The sequence below is a fragment of the Pezoporus wallicus genome, unplaced genomic scaffold (genome assembly GCF_028554395.1).
Source record: "Pezoporus wallicus isolate ANWC-B61680 ecotype Strahan unplaced genomic scaffold, APGP_CSIRO_Pwel_v1 scaffold_2584, whole genome shotgun sequence".
Lineage (NCBI taxonomy): Eukaryota > Metazoa > Chordata > Aves > Psittaciformes > Psittacidae > Pezoporus > Pezoporus wallicus.
Window position 1 is genome coordinate 3940597 of NW_026642851.1, and position 21278 is coordinate 3961874.

At 38.8% G+C, this 21278-nt stretch overlaps 1 protein-coding gene across 5 annotated transcripts in view; it reads right to left on the reverse strand.

Moving 5' to 3' along the window:
- The window catches only part of CDK14 (cyclin dependent kinase 14), a 318587-nt gene that overhangs the window by 244512 nt on the left and 52797 nt on the right, over positions 1-21278 (reverse strand). The window contains exon 1 of one of the 5 annotated variants that reach the window (XM_057432448.1): positions 4394-4417. The exons of 2 other annotated variants lie outside the window; for them this stretch is intronic. Coding sequence is in view for 1 of the 3 variants with exons in the window: in XM_057432445.1 (XP_057288428.1) it covers positions 3285-3380 (96 nt within the window). In the remaining 2 variants the exon portion in view is untranslated. Of the gene's footprint in view, positions 1-3284; positions 3439-3544; positions 3701-4393; positions 4418-21278 lie in introns of those variants that run through there. 2 more of the 5 variants (XM_057432446.1, XM_057432445.1) reach the window with 2 other exon arrangements.

Consider the following 21278-nt stretch of genomic DNA (forward strand, 5'->3'; position numbering starts at 1 on the left):
TGCTGTTGATTCAAAAACCTTACAGTACAAATTCACTCCCCCGAATTCAACATCCAGCACTATGCTAAGTTACTATTTCACTACTTGTTTTTTGCTAAATTGCTAAATCCAGAATTATATGTAGTTTTAAATCAGGCAGTAGAATTGAGGATATCAGTGAAAAATATGCCACATGCAAAAGAGATGCATTTAATCAACAATTCTGACAATATACAATACACTTATCTCAAAAGCAAAAAGAAGTCACGGAAAGGTATTTACCGAACTACACCAAAACCCAAAAGGCATCATGTACATGGAAGAAGCACCTCATAACTGATGGACCTGCTGCTGGGAGAAGTTGTTCTGACATTAACATTGTGACAGGAGAATTAAAAAAGATAAAGTCCCTAAGAGTATGTTCCTTAAGTAACCGATTTTTCATTCATGTACCTGCCATGGTATCAAAAAAAAGCCTAATCGAAGATGTTGAAAGCCTGTATGGACCTACCTAAGGGAACTCAGGCTAAGAAAATGTAATACTTAGCCTGTTCTTCCAGAATAAAGAACACCAGCTATATTTTTTTTGAGCTCGGAAACAGGCTTTGGAGCACTGGTATCACAGTCTCTCTGTTGTTTCAATTAGTGTTTGCTACAATACTCTACTCCATTTCAACATGGTTTGTAAGCTGTAATTATCATTGTATCAGTACCTGAAACATTTAGGAAAAATTAACACTAGTATTGTCAAACCCAATTTACAAAAAATTTACAAATACATAACACTGCCTGACAGCTGAGTATTTTTGCCTCGCCAAGACTTCGAACAGGAGTAACCCGAACAAAGTTGTCTGGATCTGCTTGGCAGCTCCTATGACCTTTAAGGGCACATCTACTATCACATTTACACAGAAGTCATCGAATATGACAGCCTGAAGCCTCACCCGACCCAGGCCAAGCATTGCCTGGGTACTCACCCAGCAAGTTCTCACCCCCAACAAATTCCTACCGACCACACAGGTCATCCCAGGGCAGCGGCTGAAACCTGCATGAGGCAAAAGCTCAGTGGTAGCTAGCACCATGCAAGGATTTCCCTGGAAAGTCAAAATAATCTCTTACCTTCAGCAGTGGGAACCCAGCAGAGCTGTGTGGCTTGCTCTTGCACTGCCCATATCAGTTACCCTTTGGGATCAACTGCAGGGTACACCTGCACCGTGGCCGAGACAGAACCTTCTAATGGTTTTCCATTTTCTTGTCTCTGGGAGAACCAGAACTGCCTGCCCAAGACAGAGTACCTTCTCAGAGGTCAATTTTTCAAATAGCCCACTCAAGCTTACAGTGTGAGGGGAAAACGTTAAAAAACTCTGTGTGTGCTTGGTTTTAGGGATTTATTGTTATATTATGTATATATGATATATATATTATATATCGTTACATAATATATATTGTTTATGTAGAGCTCTTTCTATCTGGAGTCAGAGACATAAAGGACACTGTGACAGACCTCAGACTCACTACAAAACTGAACCACACAAAGATCTTGATCTTTATAAAGTACGCAGCACTCACCGCCCATTAAAACTATGCATGTCTTATATTTCCCATATGCATTCTTAACTTTTGGCCACATTTTACATATTATATGTTATTTTCACCTCAAGTTAATTTGGGATCTTTGTTTAAGTAAACAATACCATAGAGAATATTATTTATCAATAAAAAAATGTTCAAAACACTATTGATTTCTTAAGCTTGAAAAACTAAAATGGGACATGTCCAGACACAGTAGTAATACAGTGAACAGAGCTGATGGTGTAACATTTGGGGATTAAAAGCACTTGGAGGAAGAAATCTAGTGGAAGCAACATCTTTCACAAATATACATAGACGGAAAAATATCATTAAGAAAAAAACCTGCAATTTAAAAACGGCTTTAAAAAAATCCCATGTCCCTAAAAGTTTTTGGACTTTCATTGCTTTTACAACATGAGAGAAAACACAAATGGTTGGATTACTTTTATGCATTAAACAATGGCAAATGCACTGAAGGTTTGCAATTTATTAATACGTATGACAGCAAAAGTCACACACAAAAATCGCTTGTAGCTGACATAATTATTGCAATAGAAACATTCAAGGTTATTCTTGAACAAGAAAAAAAAAAGCATCTCTACCTTCTGAGACAAAACTATGCAAATTAAGTTTGTGTAGGGTGTGAAATGGCCCACTTCCCATCATTCACATGGGAGCATATATAGCGTCACACTTTTTTTTTATTTTTTTTCTTAAATAAGGAACTTCAGCAAAATAATAATGAAACCTTCAGAAAATAATTGGGATAGGAGCGAATCTTCCCCTTTTAATCATCTCAGTGACAAAGAAGAAAAAAGCCTCAATTGGCAAGTACAGAAAAAGCAAACTTGAACACCTGTCAAACTAATTGTTTGATCCCACATTGATATACGACTGATCTCTTCTTGGAGTATAATTCACATACTGCATAAAGTATAAGCATGCTCCTCTAGAAAGAAAACCCTCTGCTCTTACACTTAACTATTAACAGCAAAAAACATTTCATCACTCTACCATTACTACCATAGTTAGTTTCCTTTAAATCCTAGAGCATATGCTTAAACATTTTTTTGGACAGTTCGACTGGATTTCTGTTGAGGTTGATCTACAGCTCGATCTACAACCGTAATATACTAGCTGTCAGTTAAGTCATCAAAATAATTCAAATTATTCCATACAATGGCCACATTTGAATCTTTCTGTCTTGTACTGATGATAACAGCTGCTTTTTTCCTCCTGTCTTTCCCTGAGCATGCTGCTGCTCTAAGCTTTCATATGTTGAAATATTCCACTAAGATCCAAACCACTGCCAACACACTCCTACATAAGCATACAAGAATGACTACTTAAAATGACTACCTCACTTTTTGTTTTATTAAATACATGCAAAAGAAATAAAATAATCAGAGATTAACAAGGCAAAAAGATATTCTGTCATCCATGATACAGCATGCATTTTTAAAGGATCATTTTAATTTTATCTTCCACCACAAAGCAAATATGCAACTGATAAAGACATTTATTTACATTCAGCAAGATGCACAGACTTGTTAGCAGAGATGAAAAAGTGGCTGATCACGTCCTTCACTTACTCGTCCCAGAGGGCGTTCAGCCAAGCATATATTGGAAAAAATTGTCCATGCTATCCTCTTAATACAATAATAAATAAGGCTGCCAGAGAGAGAAATACAAAGCTGTACCAAGAAAAACATTGCTTTTAAGGCTTTCCCTACCTTTTCCCTGATATTTACAAACCGCAGGCAGTGCTGCTGGGGAGTCTCACCAGGGTGGCTGCCGAGAGGTCTCATGTGGCATTCCCAGCTTCCCATCACCTCCCGCTGCCTGGATTTTAAGCATTCCCGAGAAAACCCACCCTGACATGCACAGAATGAATCCTGCTCAAGTTGGAAGCATGTGATAACTAGGCTTCAGGTTGAAACGGGAAACCCCAGCATCCAATTAATCCCAGAGACTTAAACAAGCCCTATCTTACCGTTTTGCTGTTGCCCAGATCAGGTTAGATTCACCTGCAACTCTTTGGCATCTCTCTAGCAATGTTAGTGTTTGCAATGAGGCTGGGCTCATTCAGCAACTGAATTCACAACATCTTTCTGCACTAGCAAGCTGAAATGGTACGGCTGTACTACAGCTAAGAAAGGGGGAAATCTAAAGCAGAAAACAAAGAAATCCCTCAAGACAAGGTAATCCTAGTGGAGCAAAATATAAAAGGTACAGATGAGCACTGAGGTTACAACATTTCCCTGTCTAAATTTCATCAGCAATACCATGCTCTTTCTAAAAAGATTTTTTTTTTTTTTAAATATATGATGGACTTGCCTGTGGAGTTCCCAGAAAGGCAGAGTATGAGGCTCTGCAGCAGCATTGCAGCCAAAGTAACCATGCATATGCTATCCAGGCAATTTACAGCAGTCTTTTTGAAAATATATTGATTTACAATGGAGCACTGCCTCAACCCAACACGGAACTGCAGCCAAATTAGCTAATGGTAATTTCATAGGAATTAAGGAAAAAAAATTCCACATTCAATCAAAAGGATGCAACTAAGCATTCCCAATTCAATTACATTCCAGTCCTGAAGGAAATCTGCAAGTTCTTGAGTGACAAATGATATTAAAGTAATAATCTATGGGCATCTGGAAATAAGCACTACGAATGACACTGTCCGAATTTATGGAAAAAACAAATATGAAAAAACATTTTAAATGAATTGAGCCATATCTGAACTCTGAAGTTAGCTTTAGCATTATAAGGATGAATGGCAGTATTTAACTTATTAACATACAAAATATGCAAAGCTGTGAGTAAAGCAGCAGACACCTACTCTGTGCTGGGAAGCCACTGCTGAGCCCAAGCGAACTTGGGTGCTGTAGAAGCGAAAAGAGGGCAGCAGGAGCAAACCCTTAGGGAGGGCTTCTCTGAAAAAGAGGCAGCGAGTCTTCTCCATCTCCTACTCCTACAGCAACCCCTGCTGGCCTGTCCTTCAGATGGCTCCTGGCTCCCCAGAAACCTCATGGAGTTGGGGGAGCACTGGACAGACTATGTCAGGACAGGCAACAGTAACCTATACATAAGTGAAACCATCAGGAGAGAAAGAATGCAGCTCAACAGAGAGGACATCCCAGACAAACAGAAATATGATTAATTTTTATGTATCAAGGAGGTTCAATGATCAGATGAAACACAGCCCTGGCTCACGCCCAAGGCAGCTCCAGTGACCCACATCACGAGACCATCGAAAATGGGCTCTGCCACAGAGTCCCACTTTGAAGAAAGCAAAAAAAAAACCCTTTCACTCTCTAGGCTATAATTTTTTTTTATTAGGTGTCTCAAGCATGGAGGTCCAAAGAAAACATAAAAAAAAAGCTTCCAGTTGAAATGATAAGAAAATACATTCAAAACACGTACATTTCTTGTCCTTATTCTGTCAACATCAAATTTGTCTGAGGATGACGGAGAACAGGGCAGAAGGATCCTCAGGGAAAAAGAAAGATAGTGAGCAAGCACCTCCAAAGACCAGTATGTGCCAAAAAACAGGCACCATGTTAAGAGGAATGTGGTGGACATCCACAGCAAAAGGGAGCATAGAAGGCAAGCCAGAGAAAACAAGAACTGCAGTCCAGAAGCAAGCAAGGTGTTGGACCAAGGCACTCAAACAGAAAACAAGCCAAACAGCCCACAGAGTAATGGGATCTAACACAAAGAAGCCAAACAGTCCTGTATTCCCAAGTTAATTATTTTTACTGTATTAAGAAAAAAAAAAATCGGCATTTATTGCATTGAAGACCTTCTTGTTGCCTTTGAAATCCTTCAACAAATTCAATGCTAGCTGGGCACTGGCTTTCCTAACTGAATTTCTGCATGCTTGGAAGATGTCGCTGTATTCCTTTCCGTGTTACTTGTCCCTGCTTCCACCTTCTGTGTCATAGAATCATAGAATGCTTATGGTTGGAAAGGACTTCAAGATCATCTAGGTCCAACCCCCCTGCCATGGGCAGGGAAACCTCACACTACCACTTCTTTGGGCAACCTGTTCCAGTGCCTCACCACCCGCACAGTAAAGAACTTCCTCCTTATATCTAACCTGAACTTCCCCTGGTTTAAGTTTTAACCCGTTACCCCTTGTCCTGTCACTACAGTACCTAATGAACAGTTCATCCCCAGTATCCCTATAGGCCCCCTTCAGATACTGGAAGGCTGCTATGAGGTCTCCACGCAGCCTTCTCTGCTCCAGGCTGAACAGACCAAACTTTCTCAGCCTATCTTCATACGGGAGGTGCTCCAGTCCCCTGATCATCCTCGTGGCCCTTCTCTGGACTTGTTCCAACAGTTCCATGTCCTTTTTATGTTGAGGACACCAGAACTGTACACAATACTCCAAGTGAGGTCTCATGAGAGCAGAGCAGAGGGGCAGGATCACCTCCTTCGACCTGCTGGTCACACTCCTTTTGATGCAGCCCAGGATACGGTTGGCTTTATGGGCTGCAAGTGCACACTGAAGCTGGCTCATGTTCATTTTCTCATCAACCAACACCCCCAAGTCCTTCTCCACAGGGCTGCTCTGAATCTCTTCCCTGCCCAACCTGTAGCTGTGCCTGGGATTGCTCCGACCCAGGTGCAGGACCTTGCACTTGGCATGGTTAAACTTCATGAGGTTGGCATCAGCCCACCTCACAAGCGTGTCAAGGTCCCTCTGGATGGCATTCCTTCCTTCCAGCGTATCAACCGAACCACACAGCTTGGTGTCATCGGCAAACTTGCTGAGGGTGCACTCAATCCCACTGTCCATGTCAGCGACAAAGATGTTGAACAAGACCGGTCCCAACACCGATCCCTGAGGGACACCACTCGTTACTGGTCTCCAGCTGGACATTGAGCCATTGACCACAACTCTTTGTGTGCGGCCATCCAGCCAGTTCTTTATCCACCGAGTGGTCCATCCATCAAATTGATGTCTCTCCAATTCAGAGACAAGGATGTCATGCGGGACAGTGTTGAACGCTTTGCACAAGTCCAGGTAGATGACATCAGCTGCTCTACCCCTGTCCATCAGTTCTGTAGCCCCATCATAGAAGGCCACCAAATTGGTCAGGCAGGATTTCCCCTTAGTGAAGCCATGCTGGCTGTCACCAAGCACCTTGTTGATTTTCATGTGCCTTAGCATGCCTTCCAGGAGAATCTGCTCCAAGATTTTGCCAGGCGCAGAGATGAGACTGACTGCTCTGTAGCTCCCTGGATCATCCATTTTCCCCTTCTTGAAAATGGGGGTTATATTTCCCTTTTTCAGTCATCAGGAACTTCACCTGACTGCCACGATTTTTCAAATATGATGGGCAGTGGCTTAGCAACTTCATTCGCCAGCTCCTTCAGGACCCGTGGATGGATTTCATCAGGTCCCATGGACTTGTGTATGTTCAGGTTTTTAAGATGGTCTCACACCAGATCCTCTCCTACAATGGGCCTAGGGCCTTCATTCTCACAGTCCCTGCGTCTGCCTTCCAAGACTTGGGTGGTGTGGTCAGAGCCTTTGCCAGTGAAGACCGAGGCAAAGAAGTCATTCAGAACCTCAGCCTTCTCCAAATCCTGTGCAGCCAGCTCTAACGATAGCTTCCAGAGGAGGCCTACATTGTCCCTTGTCTGTCTTTTATTCACTATGTACCTATAGAATCCCTTCCTGTTATGCTTAAAATCCCTAGCCAAATTTAATTCTAACTGGGCCTTAGCTTTCCTAACCTGGTCCCTAACTTCCCAGACAACGACCCTGTATTCTTCCCAGGCCATAAAAAAAAAAAAAATTCATAAATTCTTCATAAAAATTGATTTAACAAGATGCTTAACAATTTGTATTCAGATAGAGAGGACTGGAAGGGACAATACCTGTACAAGTCCAGTTCAGTTCCTTACTGTCACAGGTGATCACAAAATATGGCTCCTTCCCTAAACTGGCAAGTACGGGTTTATTTTGAAGTTAGAATACATAGAGTACACAAGACATAATTTTAATAAAACAACCCAGAAGTAACAAAAATATGTTGAATGCAAGGAATATTTTTTTTTCTCTTAAGATGGCAAGTGACGCAGCGGATAATCTTGCACAATGGAATGCGTGACAAGTTATTCCAAGTACACCATGCTGTTAAATTTGCTTCATTATACCAATATTTGAACTATACCATCTGCACTATGTGGTATGATAGAACTTCATTTAAAAAGTCACTGTCTGAAATAAAATGCAATGTAACATAGTGCCAATTATTTTTGCAACTTTTAAAACCAAAAAAAAAGAGATTTTGTGGTTTTAGTGATTGATTTCAAATACACTTTGCATTACAAAGAATATTTAAACTTCAAGTTCAAAGGGAACAACAACAACATGGAGAGCATTGTGTAATGATCTTACGCATCTGAAAAATACTTAAACCAGTCCATATACATTTTCAACTCAGTGAAAACAGTCTTTGCATATAAAATATTAATCCAATGACTTTGGACAACTATATGCTTTCTGTGCAATAGGAAAACCTAACCCCGACACTCCTAGAAAAGCCAGATCTTCCTGTGAACACTATTACACAGTTACACTGAGATTGTTTTATCTGTGATAGATACTTCTGTGTTCCTTGCTATGCTATTAAAGATCTCATATAAATAAAATAATTCAGACTAAAACATTTTGGTGCGATACATCTATGATAAGAACTTGATTTCTTTCAACATGATTTAGGATTTCCTCTTAGGGAAGTTGAATACTATTTTCCAAGCCTCACCATTTTTTTTTTTACTCTTTTTTTCTTAAGCTCTTAGTTCAAGGTACTGCATAAATACTGTTCTAAGGAATTCTGTTAGCCTCTAATTATTAGCCAGAAGTACTTGATAAGAAGAAATGCAAAAGCCCCATCTGCAGCATGATCAGCAGTTAACACACACAGATACCAGATGCTGAGCTTAGTCAAGGTATGGAATTTCATCATCATTTGACTTTTAATAATCTGTATGCTTTTCCACTGGGGGTGGACACCTAGTCAGACACAAAACAGGACTCCAGTATACGTTACCCTGCAATAATATAGCATGCCTCGCTATATAAAAAACAGTCTTCTGCCAGCCACATCCCACTCTTACTTGCAAAAACAAACCCAACTACTACAGAGAGAATTCTAACCCACCTAGTACTGTGTTTGTGCTTTTATAATACCTTAAAATTATGCTGTAAAAAAAAAAAAAAGGCTATCTGGAAAGAGTACAAAGCCTATATCAACTGTTAGGTAAAATAAGCTGCATCTTGTTTCCCTGATTTCCCCATCCCCAGCTGAAAGACAGTAAGAGATGGCAGTCATTCATCTTCAGCATTATACAGTTATTTGTGTTGTCAACAGCAGCAACATTTCACAACAGAAATGAAGGCACCTTTGTAATACATAAATAAAATTATAGACCAAAAATGCACCATAATTCCCAAGACTTATGACGTACCTGCATATACACATAACCTCATGTTCTGGCACTACGACTTAATGTTACTATTGTACTGAATACAGAGCAGCATAACCTAGACTACTCAGAAAATCAGCCAGTCATTTTTCAAAAACACCACAAAGAACTCAAGCAGTATAAATTCAAATGTATGCACTCTGTCTGGAAGTAGATAACAATCAGTAAGATAGCTTAGTGGAGTAGCTTTAATTAAAGTAACTATATAATATGACATGCAATTCCTAAAACCACATAGCTGACAATTCTTGTATTTAGCATACCCCCTCCCCCCAAAAAACGGAACCTAAACCAAATCTAGCTAATCAGGAAAGTGCAATAGTATTTCTGTGACAAAAACATTAATGTTGAATACTAGAGATACAGTTTACAAAGTTTTTCTTTAGGAAGACATAAGAATTCACACTAGGTTTTTAATATGTACCAGTATAAACCCCAGGGAAGACTCCCTGAAAATGTTTCATTTTTTTGAGTTACATATATTGCTACAGCCAATCCCATAGAAGGACAAAGCCCAATGATATCCCATTTCAAAGTCATCCATAGCATTATAGCTAGGAGAAGAAAGCTTTCTATAAATGAATTAAAACTTAACACAAAAAGATGAGTTCACCTTCATCTCTTTCTCAAGTTTAAATGTGTCATGCACTAAAATTCTCATATTTTATTTGAAAGCACTGGATTTTAGCCTTCCCTCATTTTCACTTTGAGGCACTCACATGAAAGGCTTTGTGGTTCTTTTTTTTTTTTCTTTCCTATATCACCTGATGTCTTTCTATAATGCTATGGAAAAATCTCGATTTTTCTAACTAAAAAAAGTATTTATGCACAAAACGTAGTTAAAAAAAAACAAGGCCAAATAAACCTCCACATTCCTATAACGTAGATAAGCTACAGTAAGTTGTGTGTTTATAGAATCCACTTTGAAATAATCAAATCAGTTCTGTTCTTCACAAAGCATTGTTCCTTTGAGCCACTGTTTCAGTCCCAAGTTTGTCACATAATGCAAATGATGAATTCATACCATGAGAACAGTAAAAGAAACAACCCTCAGATGGGAGTAACTGTTGACAACTCTTACACTGGAATTGAATTACCTACATACAAGAGAAAGACTCCAGCTCACCATCACTGCTCAGCTGCCTCTATCCCTTTACAAACTTCATTTTAAAGGATAATCAAAATTTCTGCTGAAAACTTCACTGAGGGTCACAGCAAAAGATCGCATGACCTATGAATTCAAGGTTCCACAGGCCATGACCCTGGTGTCTCTGAGGAAAGAGCAGAAACTATATGGAAATAAGCATCCTACCAATTTATAGCTTTAAGGCAATCTAGACTATGAAGTGATGAAACCCTGAAGGCAACCCTAAAGTGAGATGCTATGGCAAACTACCTTAGGCATCATATAGATTAGTTTCAGAAAATTAATCAGAACTCCTGAGAGCTTCCTCTGTGGCCTCTATAGTATACATAGAAACTACTTCTACAGAATGCTAGACAGCTTGAGAAGGTGTTCATGGATTGACTTGAAGCCTGAAATTTAATTTACTTTAAAATTAAATGTACCCTGTATTTTCTCAACAAAAGACAACAGTGAGTGATGAGGTGAATACAACTGCTCCATTAAAGAAGGACAACACTTTTGGCATTGAAGAAGAATGATGGAGTATCTACAGTACCAACCTGGAAACCTGTCGTGGTTTAACCCCAGTTGGCAACTAAGTACCAAGCAGCTGCTCGCTCATTCTCCCCATCTCAGAGGTATGGGGAGGAGATTCGGGAAAAAAAAAACACCCATTGGTTGAGATAAGAACAGTTTAATTATTAACTATAATACTAATAATGACAATAATAATGAAAAGGGAAGTAACAAGGAAACATAAAACTAAAACAAACAAAAATAAAAATCCAAACAAACAGGAAAAAAACAAACACCCCACCAAACAGAAGTGATGCACAATACAATGTCTCACCACACACTGACCAATACCCAGCCCACCACCAAGCAGTGATCAGTCCCACCTGGCCAGTTCCACCCAGTTTATATACTGGGCATGACGTGCTGTGGCATGGAACGCCCCTTTGGCTAGTTCAGGTCAGGTGTCCTGTTTCTGCTCCCAGCTTCTTGTGCCCCTCCTCACTGGCAGAGCATGAGAGACTGAAAAGCCCTCGATCAGGATAAGTGCTACACAGCAACAACTAAAACATCGGTGTGTTATCAGCATTGTTCTCAGACTAAGCCAAAACACAGCACTGCACCAGCTACTAGGAAGGAAATAACTCTATCCCAGCCAAAACCGGGACAAAACCAAGTGAAATGTCAGAGCCTTTCTCCCACTGGCATTCACAGTAGGAGGGAACTGAGGCAATGTCATGACTATTCTTGTCTGCATTCTCTCATGTGGGACCTTCAAGTACCCCAAATTAGTGAACAGAAGAGGTTAAGACTCAAAGAAGTTTACATGACTGTGCATTTATATGAGGTTTACCTGCATATACCTCCAGTGGAATCCTGGCAGAACAATTGCCCTAATTCTCACCTTCCTGAAATTTAGTGTCCAAATATCAAATCAAACCTGGAGCAAGGAAGGGAATCTCACAAGACATCTCCTAGCCATTGCTAAAGGAGCCATCTGATCGGTTCTGTTTTCAGAGATAACTGCAACTGAGAGAAGAAAGAACCTCACAGCAGTGAAATTTAATCCTAAATATGGTGTTCTGCGGTGTGAGAGAATTTCAGCAATTGTTCCAGGCTCCTCACAACCTTTCAACAGGTCAACAACCTGTTTATATTTTTACTCTTCACAATGTTCATTTTCAAGCTGAGACAAGCAGCAGAAGAACCACCAGCCCTGGAGCCATGGTACACTCTGTTGAGAAGTACCACTGGCACGTATCTAAGGTTCTCCTCTTTGTCACGGGAAGTTACTGAGAAATATGAGACACTATAAAGCATGTTAATTACAGCAATCTACAGAAAATGAAGCCACAAACTCATCATGTGGAAGAACAAATAACTGATTCATTACCATCTCAGATACCTTAATGGATTCAACATTCATGATATGCATCAGTCTCTATGGCTGTCACCTTATTATTATGGGGACAGTAACAGAACAGATGTGTTTATGTCAGGGAATGAGTTATGCCAAACTAATATAGATTACAGGTTCATATATAATGTACTGTACGGTAAGGTGTACAAATCAATCTCTTTCCTCTTGGTTCTGCTGAATGGAGGCTCAGTTCTCAGCTCTCCCTCTAGAAATGTTACAATCTTTTTGTTATCTAACAGGTCATCACTGTAGAATAGGCAGAAAGCCTTAATTTTTTAAAAAAAAAAAGAAAAAAATCAACTTTTTTAATATTAACATAACTGAAAGCTGTCAGAGGAACATACATGGTGATAATCATACAAGCTCAGAATACAAGTTCCTCTAGCCTGTTTTTGAAAGCAACCAAGTTTGTTAGAGGACAAGGACAGGCAAATGTGCTCCTCCTGTTTTATCTTTCTAATCACCAGCAGTTTACCTCATAATTCAAAGATTAAATCCAGACCTATCCTTCACAACTTTGTGAAGGACCTTCACTTTTGAACTCATTTATACCTTTGTCCTCCAGGTTAGTAGAACTTTACACAGTTAGAAACCATTCCTTCTTCTGAAAACCAAACCAAAAAACCTGATTATTTCTCAGTAAGTAGGAACTACCTTCAACTCTATGGAAGATATACTGCACTTGTAACTGATCGTTCTCGTTTTCTCTGTGTCTTCTGTGTCATTTCTGGTTTATGATGGCTAATATTTGAGATGACATTTACACAAAGAGAATTTCTGCAATAACATGATAGCAGTTTTGGTTTTGTTCTCCTTTCTTTTCAAATTATTTTCTGAAGGCTTACCTATTTTTTAGACTACTGCTGAACACTGAATCACTATCTTCAAGCTATTATTCAATGACCCTGTAATTCTTATCCAGAATAATGTAATTTGTTTAGACTCACTCTTACATATCCCTAGCTGCAATTAAGTTCTTCATATGCCTAAGTCTGTACATTTCAGCATGAAATACCATTATTCTTTTATCATCCAAATAGTCTATCTTGTAGAATCTTTAGGCAACTTTTGGCAGTTCAACTAAAAAAACAGCTTTTTTTTTTATATGTGTCATTTTTTAATCTCTCTTCTATGTCTCTACCTTCTACCTGGAGCGTCAGTCACCTTTCTCCTCTAGGTCTCAATAATGGGTATTTCACCTGATTTGCATGGGATACATGATAGATGTGATGAATATATAAGCATCACGCAAACCACAATGATTGGAAAATCTGTGGTATGAGATTAAAGAAGTTGTTGACAAAAAAAAAAAAAACCACTCAAGTAAGACCCGATTCAGGAATCTTGCTGGTTCTCATGATCAAATATGAGTAGCAGCTGTGAGAATCATCTCCCCTACTTCCAGCTACATTTGTCCACTACCTAATGGACAAGAGTTCCACTGCAGTTACCCATACCTGTGTTCTTTCCTAATGAAATCAGCACAGAATGATGTATATCAAAGAGGTGTGTTGAAGCTCAACCTTATGCAATGCTGAGTCAAGTCCTCACAGGAAACAAGCACCAGAACTGCAGGTATTGCACTAATACTGATCTGTTCTTTAGTTAAATTCCAAGTGTTAGTTTTGACCTATAAAGCCCTTTACCATTTGAGTCACTAGCCCCTTGCAGACTGCTCCCATTTTATCTCAGGAATTCAGACAACAAGACTGCATTCACCTGGGCATTCTCACTGAAGGGCACTTCAGTCCAGAAACTGATAAAGCTCTAATGCATGTTGAGCAGCTTATCTGTTTTCCCAGGACATCTTACGCAAGAAACAGAGAGGATCTCAAAAGGAGGGAGCTGTTGAAGATTGAGAACTTCAGAAATGACTGGAGAAAAAAGCCTCTTCCTCGTACTATAAAAACTACCTCTACAAAACACAAGTAGTGGTAACACAGCCTCAGCACCTTACGTGTTCACTCTCACAGAAAATTCCATCTAGGTTTTTTAACCTCCTCAGACCTTGTATTTCAGCACCTCTGGAGCTGGACCTCATTAGAGTATGCTCTTAAACAGACTCCCTGGAGATACCCTGCTCTACCATCTTCTTGAGAAGTAGAAGAACATAGATTTTCATGTGATGAAGCACACGGTGGTTGCAGAAGGCTGCAGATGGTTTTTACATCACCAGATTTGATTTATTCATCTCAAGAGCAAATATTTGTGACCTATCAAGAAAATTCAATAAGCCCCAAAGGTTTTAATAATTAAAAAAAGAAGCAAAATACTAATTTTGGAGGAGGGAGAGGATTTCCATTACCTTGTTTCAGATATTCAGTAATTTCTTGAATTTCAATAAGAAATTTTAGAGGAAACATACTATTTCTGTCTAACAAATTCAAATGCAAATGAAATTAATTTTAGTTAAATGACATGGAAACAAATACATTGATTAATCTGTCTATCTAGCTTATGTCTCTCTCTTGTGTCAAGTAGAAGACTCCCTACCACATGAGGAAAGAGAAGAAATTAAGGCTTATGACAAAAACAGGTGAATAATTCCATAGAAATGACCGGTTGGAAGTTGAGAATGGGTACTTTCTTCCATTTCAGTCACTGCTGCAGGATCTACAGCACAATGTTTCAAGCCATAAAGTCTATAAAATACTGAACATTTACAGTTTTGCATAAGAGCTCTCTGCAGTATTGGGGGTGGGGAGGTGGAGGAAGGGTGTGTTTTCTCCCAAACACCATGAAAAAAACCTCCATATTTCAGAGACACCATACACTACTTTGATACTTCATTATTTTTGTTCTGGCTATTCCAGAAGGTATCTAAACTCTGCACATAACAAACTATTTTGGAGGAGAAGAATGAGGTAGCCATTTATCTCTCCTGAAGCATAGTTGCCTCGATACTCAGACACTTACTTCCTTCTTCAGAACTCTCACAAGACTAAACCCACTTGCAAAATCTCCTGGGGGGAAAAAACAAACCTGGAACTATATTTTATTTCTGACTGGTTTAGCAGAAGATTACTACAGAAAGGATTCTTACTGTACCATAAAACAAAGCCAAACCCCTTTAAATCAGTCATCCTCATAATCCAAGAGGTCCCACGGCTATCTAGATGCAGCTAAAATTATAATAATGTATTGTTTCAGCTATTTTCTTAAGATAAATCTCACACTCTTTTCCAGAAAGGAACCATAAACTCTCAAAAAAATGAGGCAGCACTTGCTACATGGTTCATGGACCAAACTATGCAGCAGTGAACACAATTTCTTCACAATCTGGATGTTAAAAAACTTCTCTTACGAAGAATCACTGATACTTGATTGTTCTGTTGTTCTCTCAATTAGTAAGATGTTTTAATTAAAACTTTAAAATAAAATTAGTATTACCCTAGCAGTCTAGTCATTAAATAGCACTCCACTCTATCAGACTCTTTATAGACAGAGAGGCGAGACGAGTGTCCATGGCCTGCATGGCCACCTATTCAAGCAAAAGAGGGAGGGAACTCCACCTTCCCTTGCCTTCTGTTTCAGTGTTCAGAAGCAGAACAGTTCAGAGGTAAGAGGAGAACTGATTCAGAAAACAGTGTTACTAACTATTAAAAAAAAAAAGAAAGCCAAGAAAGAACTTGCAGCAAGGTACGTACTTGTTTTAGTTACGTGCTCTCAGCCATAATGTACCTTTTCTTTCTGTTGAAAGAAAAGTATTAATTTGCAATCTGAACAATGTAATTGCTGTAACTTTATATAATTGTTTCTCTCATGCTGTCTAGGGTCTGATATTTAAATAAAGCATTCCATCTTCAGCCAGGTTGTGCTACCTCACATAATGCCAATGAGTAACAATTAGACTCCCACATAACATTAGGCAAACTTTACTCAGCTTTAAATGTGTAACCCAAATTAAAAACAACCCAGCCTACACACAAATGTACATGACCAGCAACAAGGAAAAGGTATGAACCTTTGTCTGGGGAGGTTTAGACCAGAAATCAGGAAAAGGTTCTTCACTGAGGGGATGGTCAGTCACTGGAATAGGCTCCTCAGGGAAGTGGTCATGGCATCAAACCTGTCAAGAGTTCAAGTAGGGTCTGTACGATGCCCTTAATCATACGGTTTAGTTTTAGGTAGTCCTGCAAAAAGCAGGAAGTTGGACTTAACGATCCTTATGGGTCCCTTCCAACATAAGATATTCTATGTGTAGATCCCATTTTATTGGATGAAATCCTCTGTTTACAAAACCTTTTACAGGATCAGGAGCAAAACAGAAGTTCTACCATAAAAAAACAATACTGCGTTTAAATAAGAATCTAAGTGGATCTAGAACACGAGAAGCATCAAAACTTATAAATTATGTTTCCCCTAGAGCAATTCAAGGATAAATGTCAACTTAAAGTTTCACTGAGGAAAGGTTTGAAGGCCTCAGAAATGTAAATGCTACAGAACAACTCTTTTGAGGTATAATTCCCAGCAGAACTAGATGTCTTTGAGGGAACATGTATGTGTGAGGTACTCCAGCATAACATTATGGCTGCTGTCTGACAAACTTTTGACAAAAATGACTGAAAAAAATCTTGCAATGTTTTTAGAGCTTAGAATACTGAAGGCTCATATATCTATCAGGATATCTGTTTGTCCTCAGGAAAGGTTATGGAAATAATTCAAAATGTAAAAAGACTGAGTATGAACAGATACGATTACTGAGGCAACAAAAATTAGACAAAAAGAATTCCATCTAAGATTCCACTGAGGCCACAGGGATATCAAAAACCATGCATAAGATGACTTCAAAATGTCTCACAGCTGCCTTTGAATTTCATATGCCAACCACAGACTTGACACTTCCCAAATAAATAGTTTCTATTTGAAATGTTACAATAAAAATACACACCTCATACTCTACACTTACACATGACGTGTTTATATTCCTAGGGAGTCTCATTAACCTCAGTGCAACCAGTACATTGAGAGATAAACTCACAAAAGTCTGGTTGTTCTTTAACTGCCCATGACAACAGAAACCACCAATTACAACACAGGCACAGATGGCTAATCGGTTTTATCACGGTTTTCACAGCTCTGAGAAGGGGGACACCACCTTTCCCAGTTTCTCTGAAGGCCAGTACCAGCAGCACAAAAACAGTTCGTTTATTCATATTCCCCCAGGTTCTGTTGCCTTCCTTGGTCTAATGAGAAAAGAAAAAAAGAAAAAAGGTTTATGGCAGTTTACAAAAGACACTCAACATCCCCAATGCAATTTTAAGTAGGTCTTCAGTATACACATGGATTTCATCTCTTAGTTACTTTTGAAATTCTAGGACAATTGTCACATAAATGCCAAATTCTAAACATTTCAGAACAAGAACAAAGGTTACGAGACTCATAATTAAGTTGCCAGGACTGGCAACACTGAAACTCCAATATAAAAAATGAGTAAAATAAGTGCAAGAAACTAAAGGTGCAGCTAAAGATAAATTTTAACAAGGCATTCTGGTTCAAATCCACTGTATGTAACATTGCCCCTTCCTCTAAAATACCTATTGATCCATATCTCTCACACAGATTTATCTGTAGCTATCTTGCTAACAGGAAGACTAGATCACAGGCTGCCGTAATTAAGTTTAAAAAGTGACAACAGTAATAGCTTCCATCCCAAAATGGATCAGCTATGTGTAAGGCATGCGTATCAGTTTCATGCCTATTTGCTGAAACAGAATGGGGAGACTGAAGACTCCACAGAAAGAGCTGAATCCCCAAAAGGACCTTGTGCACCAAATACTAGATACCATCTTCCCACACACTCCTAAACTCTTTCCCACCCTAAAACTTCTAATGCTGCATTTCCTTCTAGCCCACTCTTGTGCTTTTACCCTTCATACATACTCATACACACTAATGTCCTTTCCCAACACCTTCCCGCACCCTGCAAATTCCATATTGGGCTCCTTTTTCTGCATGTATTAGAAGCACTGAATACACTCAGCGGAAAAATAGCATCCTTGCTCTTACATCCTCCAGGTGCTTCAAATTATCATCTGAAACCTGAGGGATACGTCCCAGTAGCAGTCTGGCTCTGCCTCTTTTCAGATGGAAGTCCCATCTCATGCTGCAGCATGTGCACAGGTAGGTTAGCACTGATCCTACAAGGGTACTTCTTCAGTATGAAATCCTAGAAAGTTTGAGCTATGCTTTGAGAAGTCTGTAATAAGCATTCATTAAAAGTACTCTCAGGGTGCCAAGTTTGGGAGAAGTTGGATGAAATTACAAAAGCAAAAGAAAAATTCTTTTTGGAATGAAGACTGCCCCTTGCCGAACTTCAAGTGTTTGAGACAACAAGGATTTCTAATGTAATTTTTAAAATTACTGATTTTCTGTAATTTATAAAATTACTGATCATTCTTACCCCTCCTTAACTTTCCTGAAAATTGGCAACTGCAAAGTGATGCAGCTGACATCCTAGCTTTGCAGATCACACATGCTATCAAGTGTGACGAACAGCTCTTCCTGCCTCGCCACAGTTGTTGGCGGCACTTGTACACCTTCATGAAAGGGGAGAGAAAGCAAGTAGAGTAATCTGGATTTTTTTCAGCATAAAGAATACAGGATGCCCTCCATCTCATTCCTCATAGTCTATACTCATTTCTACGCTGGTGTATTTCTGCTTCAAACAAGTGCTGAGACTGAAATGACTCGCACAATGATTTTTTGATAGGCCTACTTACTGACCGTGTATTTTTAAAAACCAGTTGGCACTTGGCAGTCAAGCCATTCAGATCTATCTTTGAAAGTGCAGCTTAATAATGTTGGCCTGCTGAGGACTGTTTAATATGATGATTAACAGCAAAGGCTGCCAGTAGTATTTACAGAGATCTGAAATAAATTCTTGTCCCATACCTGAATAATTAGGCTATCATTTTCTTACCCTAATTCTTCCCTGCTCGTAGCAGGTGTCTATCATAAAACAAATGAAACAGCCACTGCAGCCATATCATTCCCAGAATTATGCAAAGCCTGAGCCTTGCCATTTCCCAAGCCATTTCAATGCAAATGTAGAAGTTACAGAGGCTCTTTCACAAAACAGGGAGTACCAGAGGTTACTAGGTGAGAGCATGTAGCAGTCCTTGTGCAACTGTGGGAAAGACAATACAGGTTTCAAAGTCGGTGCATTGTTTGATATGATCTCAAATTTCAAGGGACTTGGGTTTGGGATTTTCTTGTGCTAAATTAATACATTTCATCCTCTATTCTTACTTTGCCAACTGTATTCTCCTAAAGCTCAACTTTAAAGAAGCCAAGGGTCAAGATATCATTGAATATTAAACTGTATAATACGGCTCCATTGCACAAACTGTAGCAAACAACATACATCAAGTGCATCCCTGGGGTCACTTTCCAGAAATAGTCATTTACATTTTTTAATTACTGTTTTTCATTTCAAACCCAGGTAATACAAACAACATTAAGTCTGCCCTTATCACACAGCTGTTCTTTAACCAAAACCTCAAGTCAAAGTAATGAAACCGAATACCAATTAAAGGCATGAACCCATTTCCATACGATGCACTTTTAAGCCTATGTATCAGTATTAGGAAAAAAAAAAAAATAGCAGCAGGTTTCTAAACATACATACAAGAAAAAAAGCCACAAAGTCAAACCACAAATTTATTATGTAAGCATAAAGCTAAAAATCCCAAAGCCAGGTCTTCCTTTAGCAAAGGCCAATGAACGAAAATACACAGAACAGTGTGGAAACAAACAAACAAAACCCAAAAAAATCCACCAAAAAATACCCTCAAGCTCCAAAACCACACAAGAAAATTTAAATCTAAAATGCCACAAGGATTCCCTGAATCACACATTACATATAACTAGAATATTTTAATGCATGTAAATCCTTTCTGAACAAACCAAGATGTCAACGTAAGCTTGCCGTTAAGTCCAACCAACGTATTAATATGAAAAAATTACCATTACACCCTTTATTGTTAATGTAAACAAGTAAAACAGATTACTTTTATTTCTTTTATAACAGAAGATAGGGAAAACGTAGGACAGATTAACGCTTACCTGTTAATTTACACCAAAAAAATGTGGTTTTACCTTACTAAAACATCTAAAGAGCAGAATTAGTTACTTTCTAGTAGAAATAATTTTCCTTAGACTGTGGTGTGAAGGCCGTTACACTTGGAACATCAGAAATAAAACACTCTTCCACAAGAAGGTGCCAAACTTCAGTTTTAGCAAAGGTTCATTTCATTGTTTTGGACCAAAAGGCTAAAAAAACCATCCTAATCCAAAAAACACTTCAGAAAGGATAAAACTTATTTGTATTCTGGGGGCAAAGGAAAGCAATATTGACTAACTTTTATCTGGCTTCATCTTTGTATTTCCAAGGCCATCCTCCTTTCCTGGTACTGTAGCATCTGAGTATCTTCCAGATGTGTTAAAAAAATGTATCTTCAATATCCACTGAGAGAGATAATAATATCCTTCTCCCTCAGATGGAAAATAAAGGCTCAGATGTTTAATAACTTGCCAAAAGCAACACAGCACTTTCTCTGCCAGAAGAAAAGAACTGATATTTGAATGCAGCTTGGCTCTGAGGTTAGAAGTACTGTGAAATCTTATGTATTCATTTATTCCTGGCCCTTTATATAAATTTTATTCTGGTAACAAGTTGGCAAACTCCAATGAGAGCATTTCCTTCAATGTCACTTTAATGTCTTCCACTCAATAGAACCTCAGGGTTTTAAAGTTTGCTATTGAACTATTACCTTGGCTTAACACTAGCATCAACAATTACTATTAAAGACATGAAATAAAATTAAAGGCCTTATGTTTCAATACCATAAACATGTCATGTTTTCTCCCTCTGCTCACGTCTTCCTTCCAAAACCATTTCCTTCACTCACTGTAATCTATTCAGATATGTCTCTATGATTGCATTCCCTTTAAAAAAAGAAATTATGTTTCCTAATAATAGCATTAGGATAGTAATATTAGTAATAGTAATAGTAATTATAGTAACAGTAGTAATAGTAATAGTAATTACTGAAGTGTTGAAATGGAAGGATACAAGTATCCAGAAGGATACTCTTCAGGAAGGACAGGAAGGGGAATTGAGGAGGGTATTTCATCCTCTATGTCACTGACCAGCTG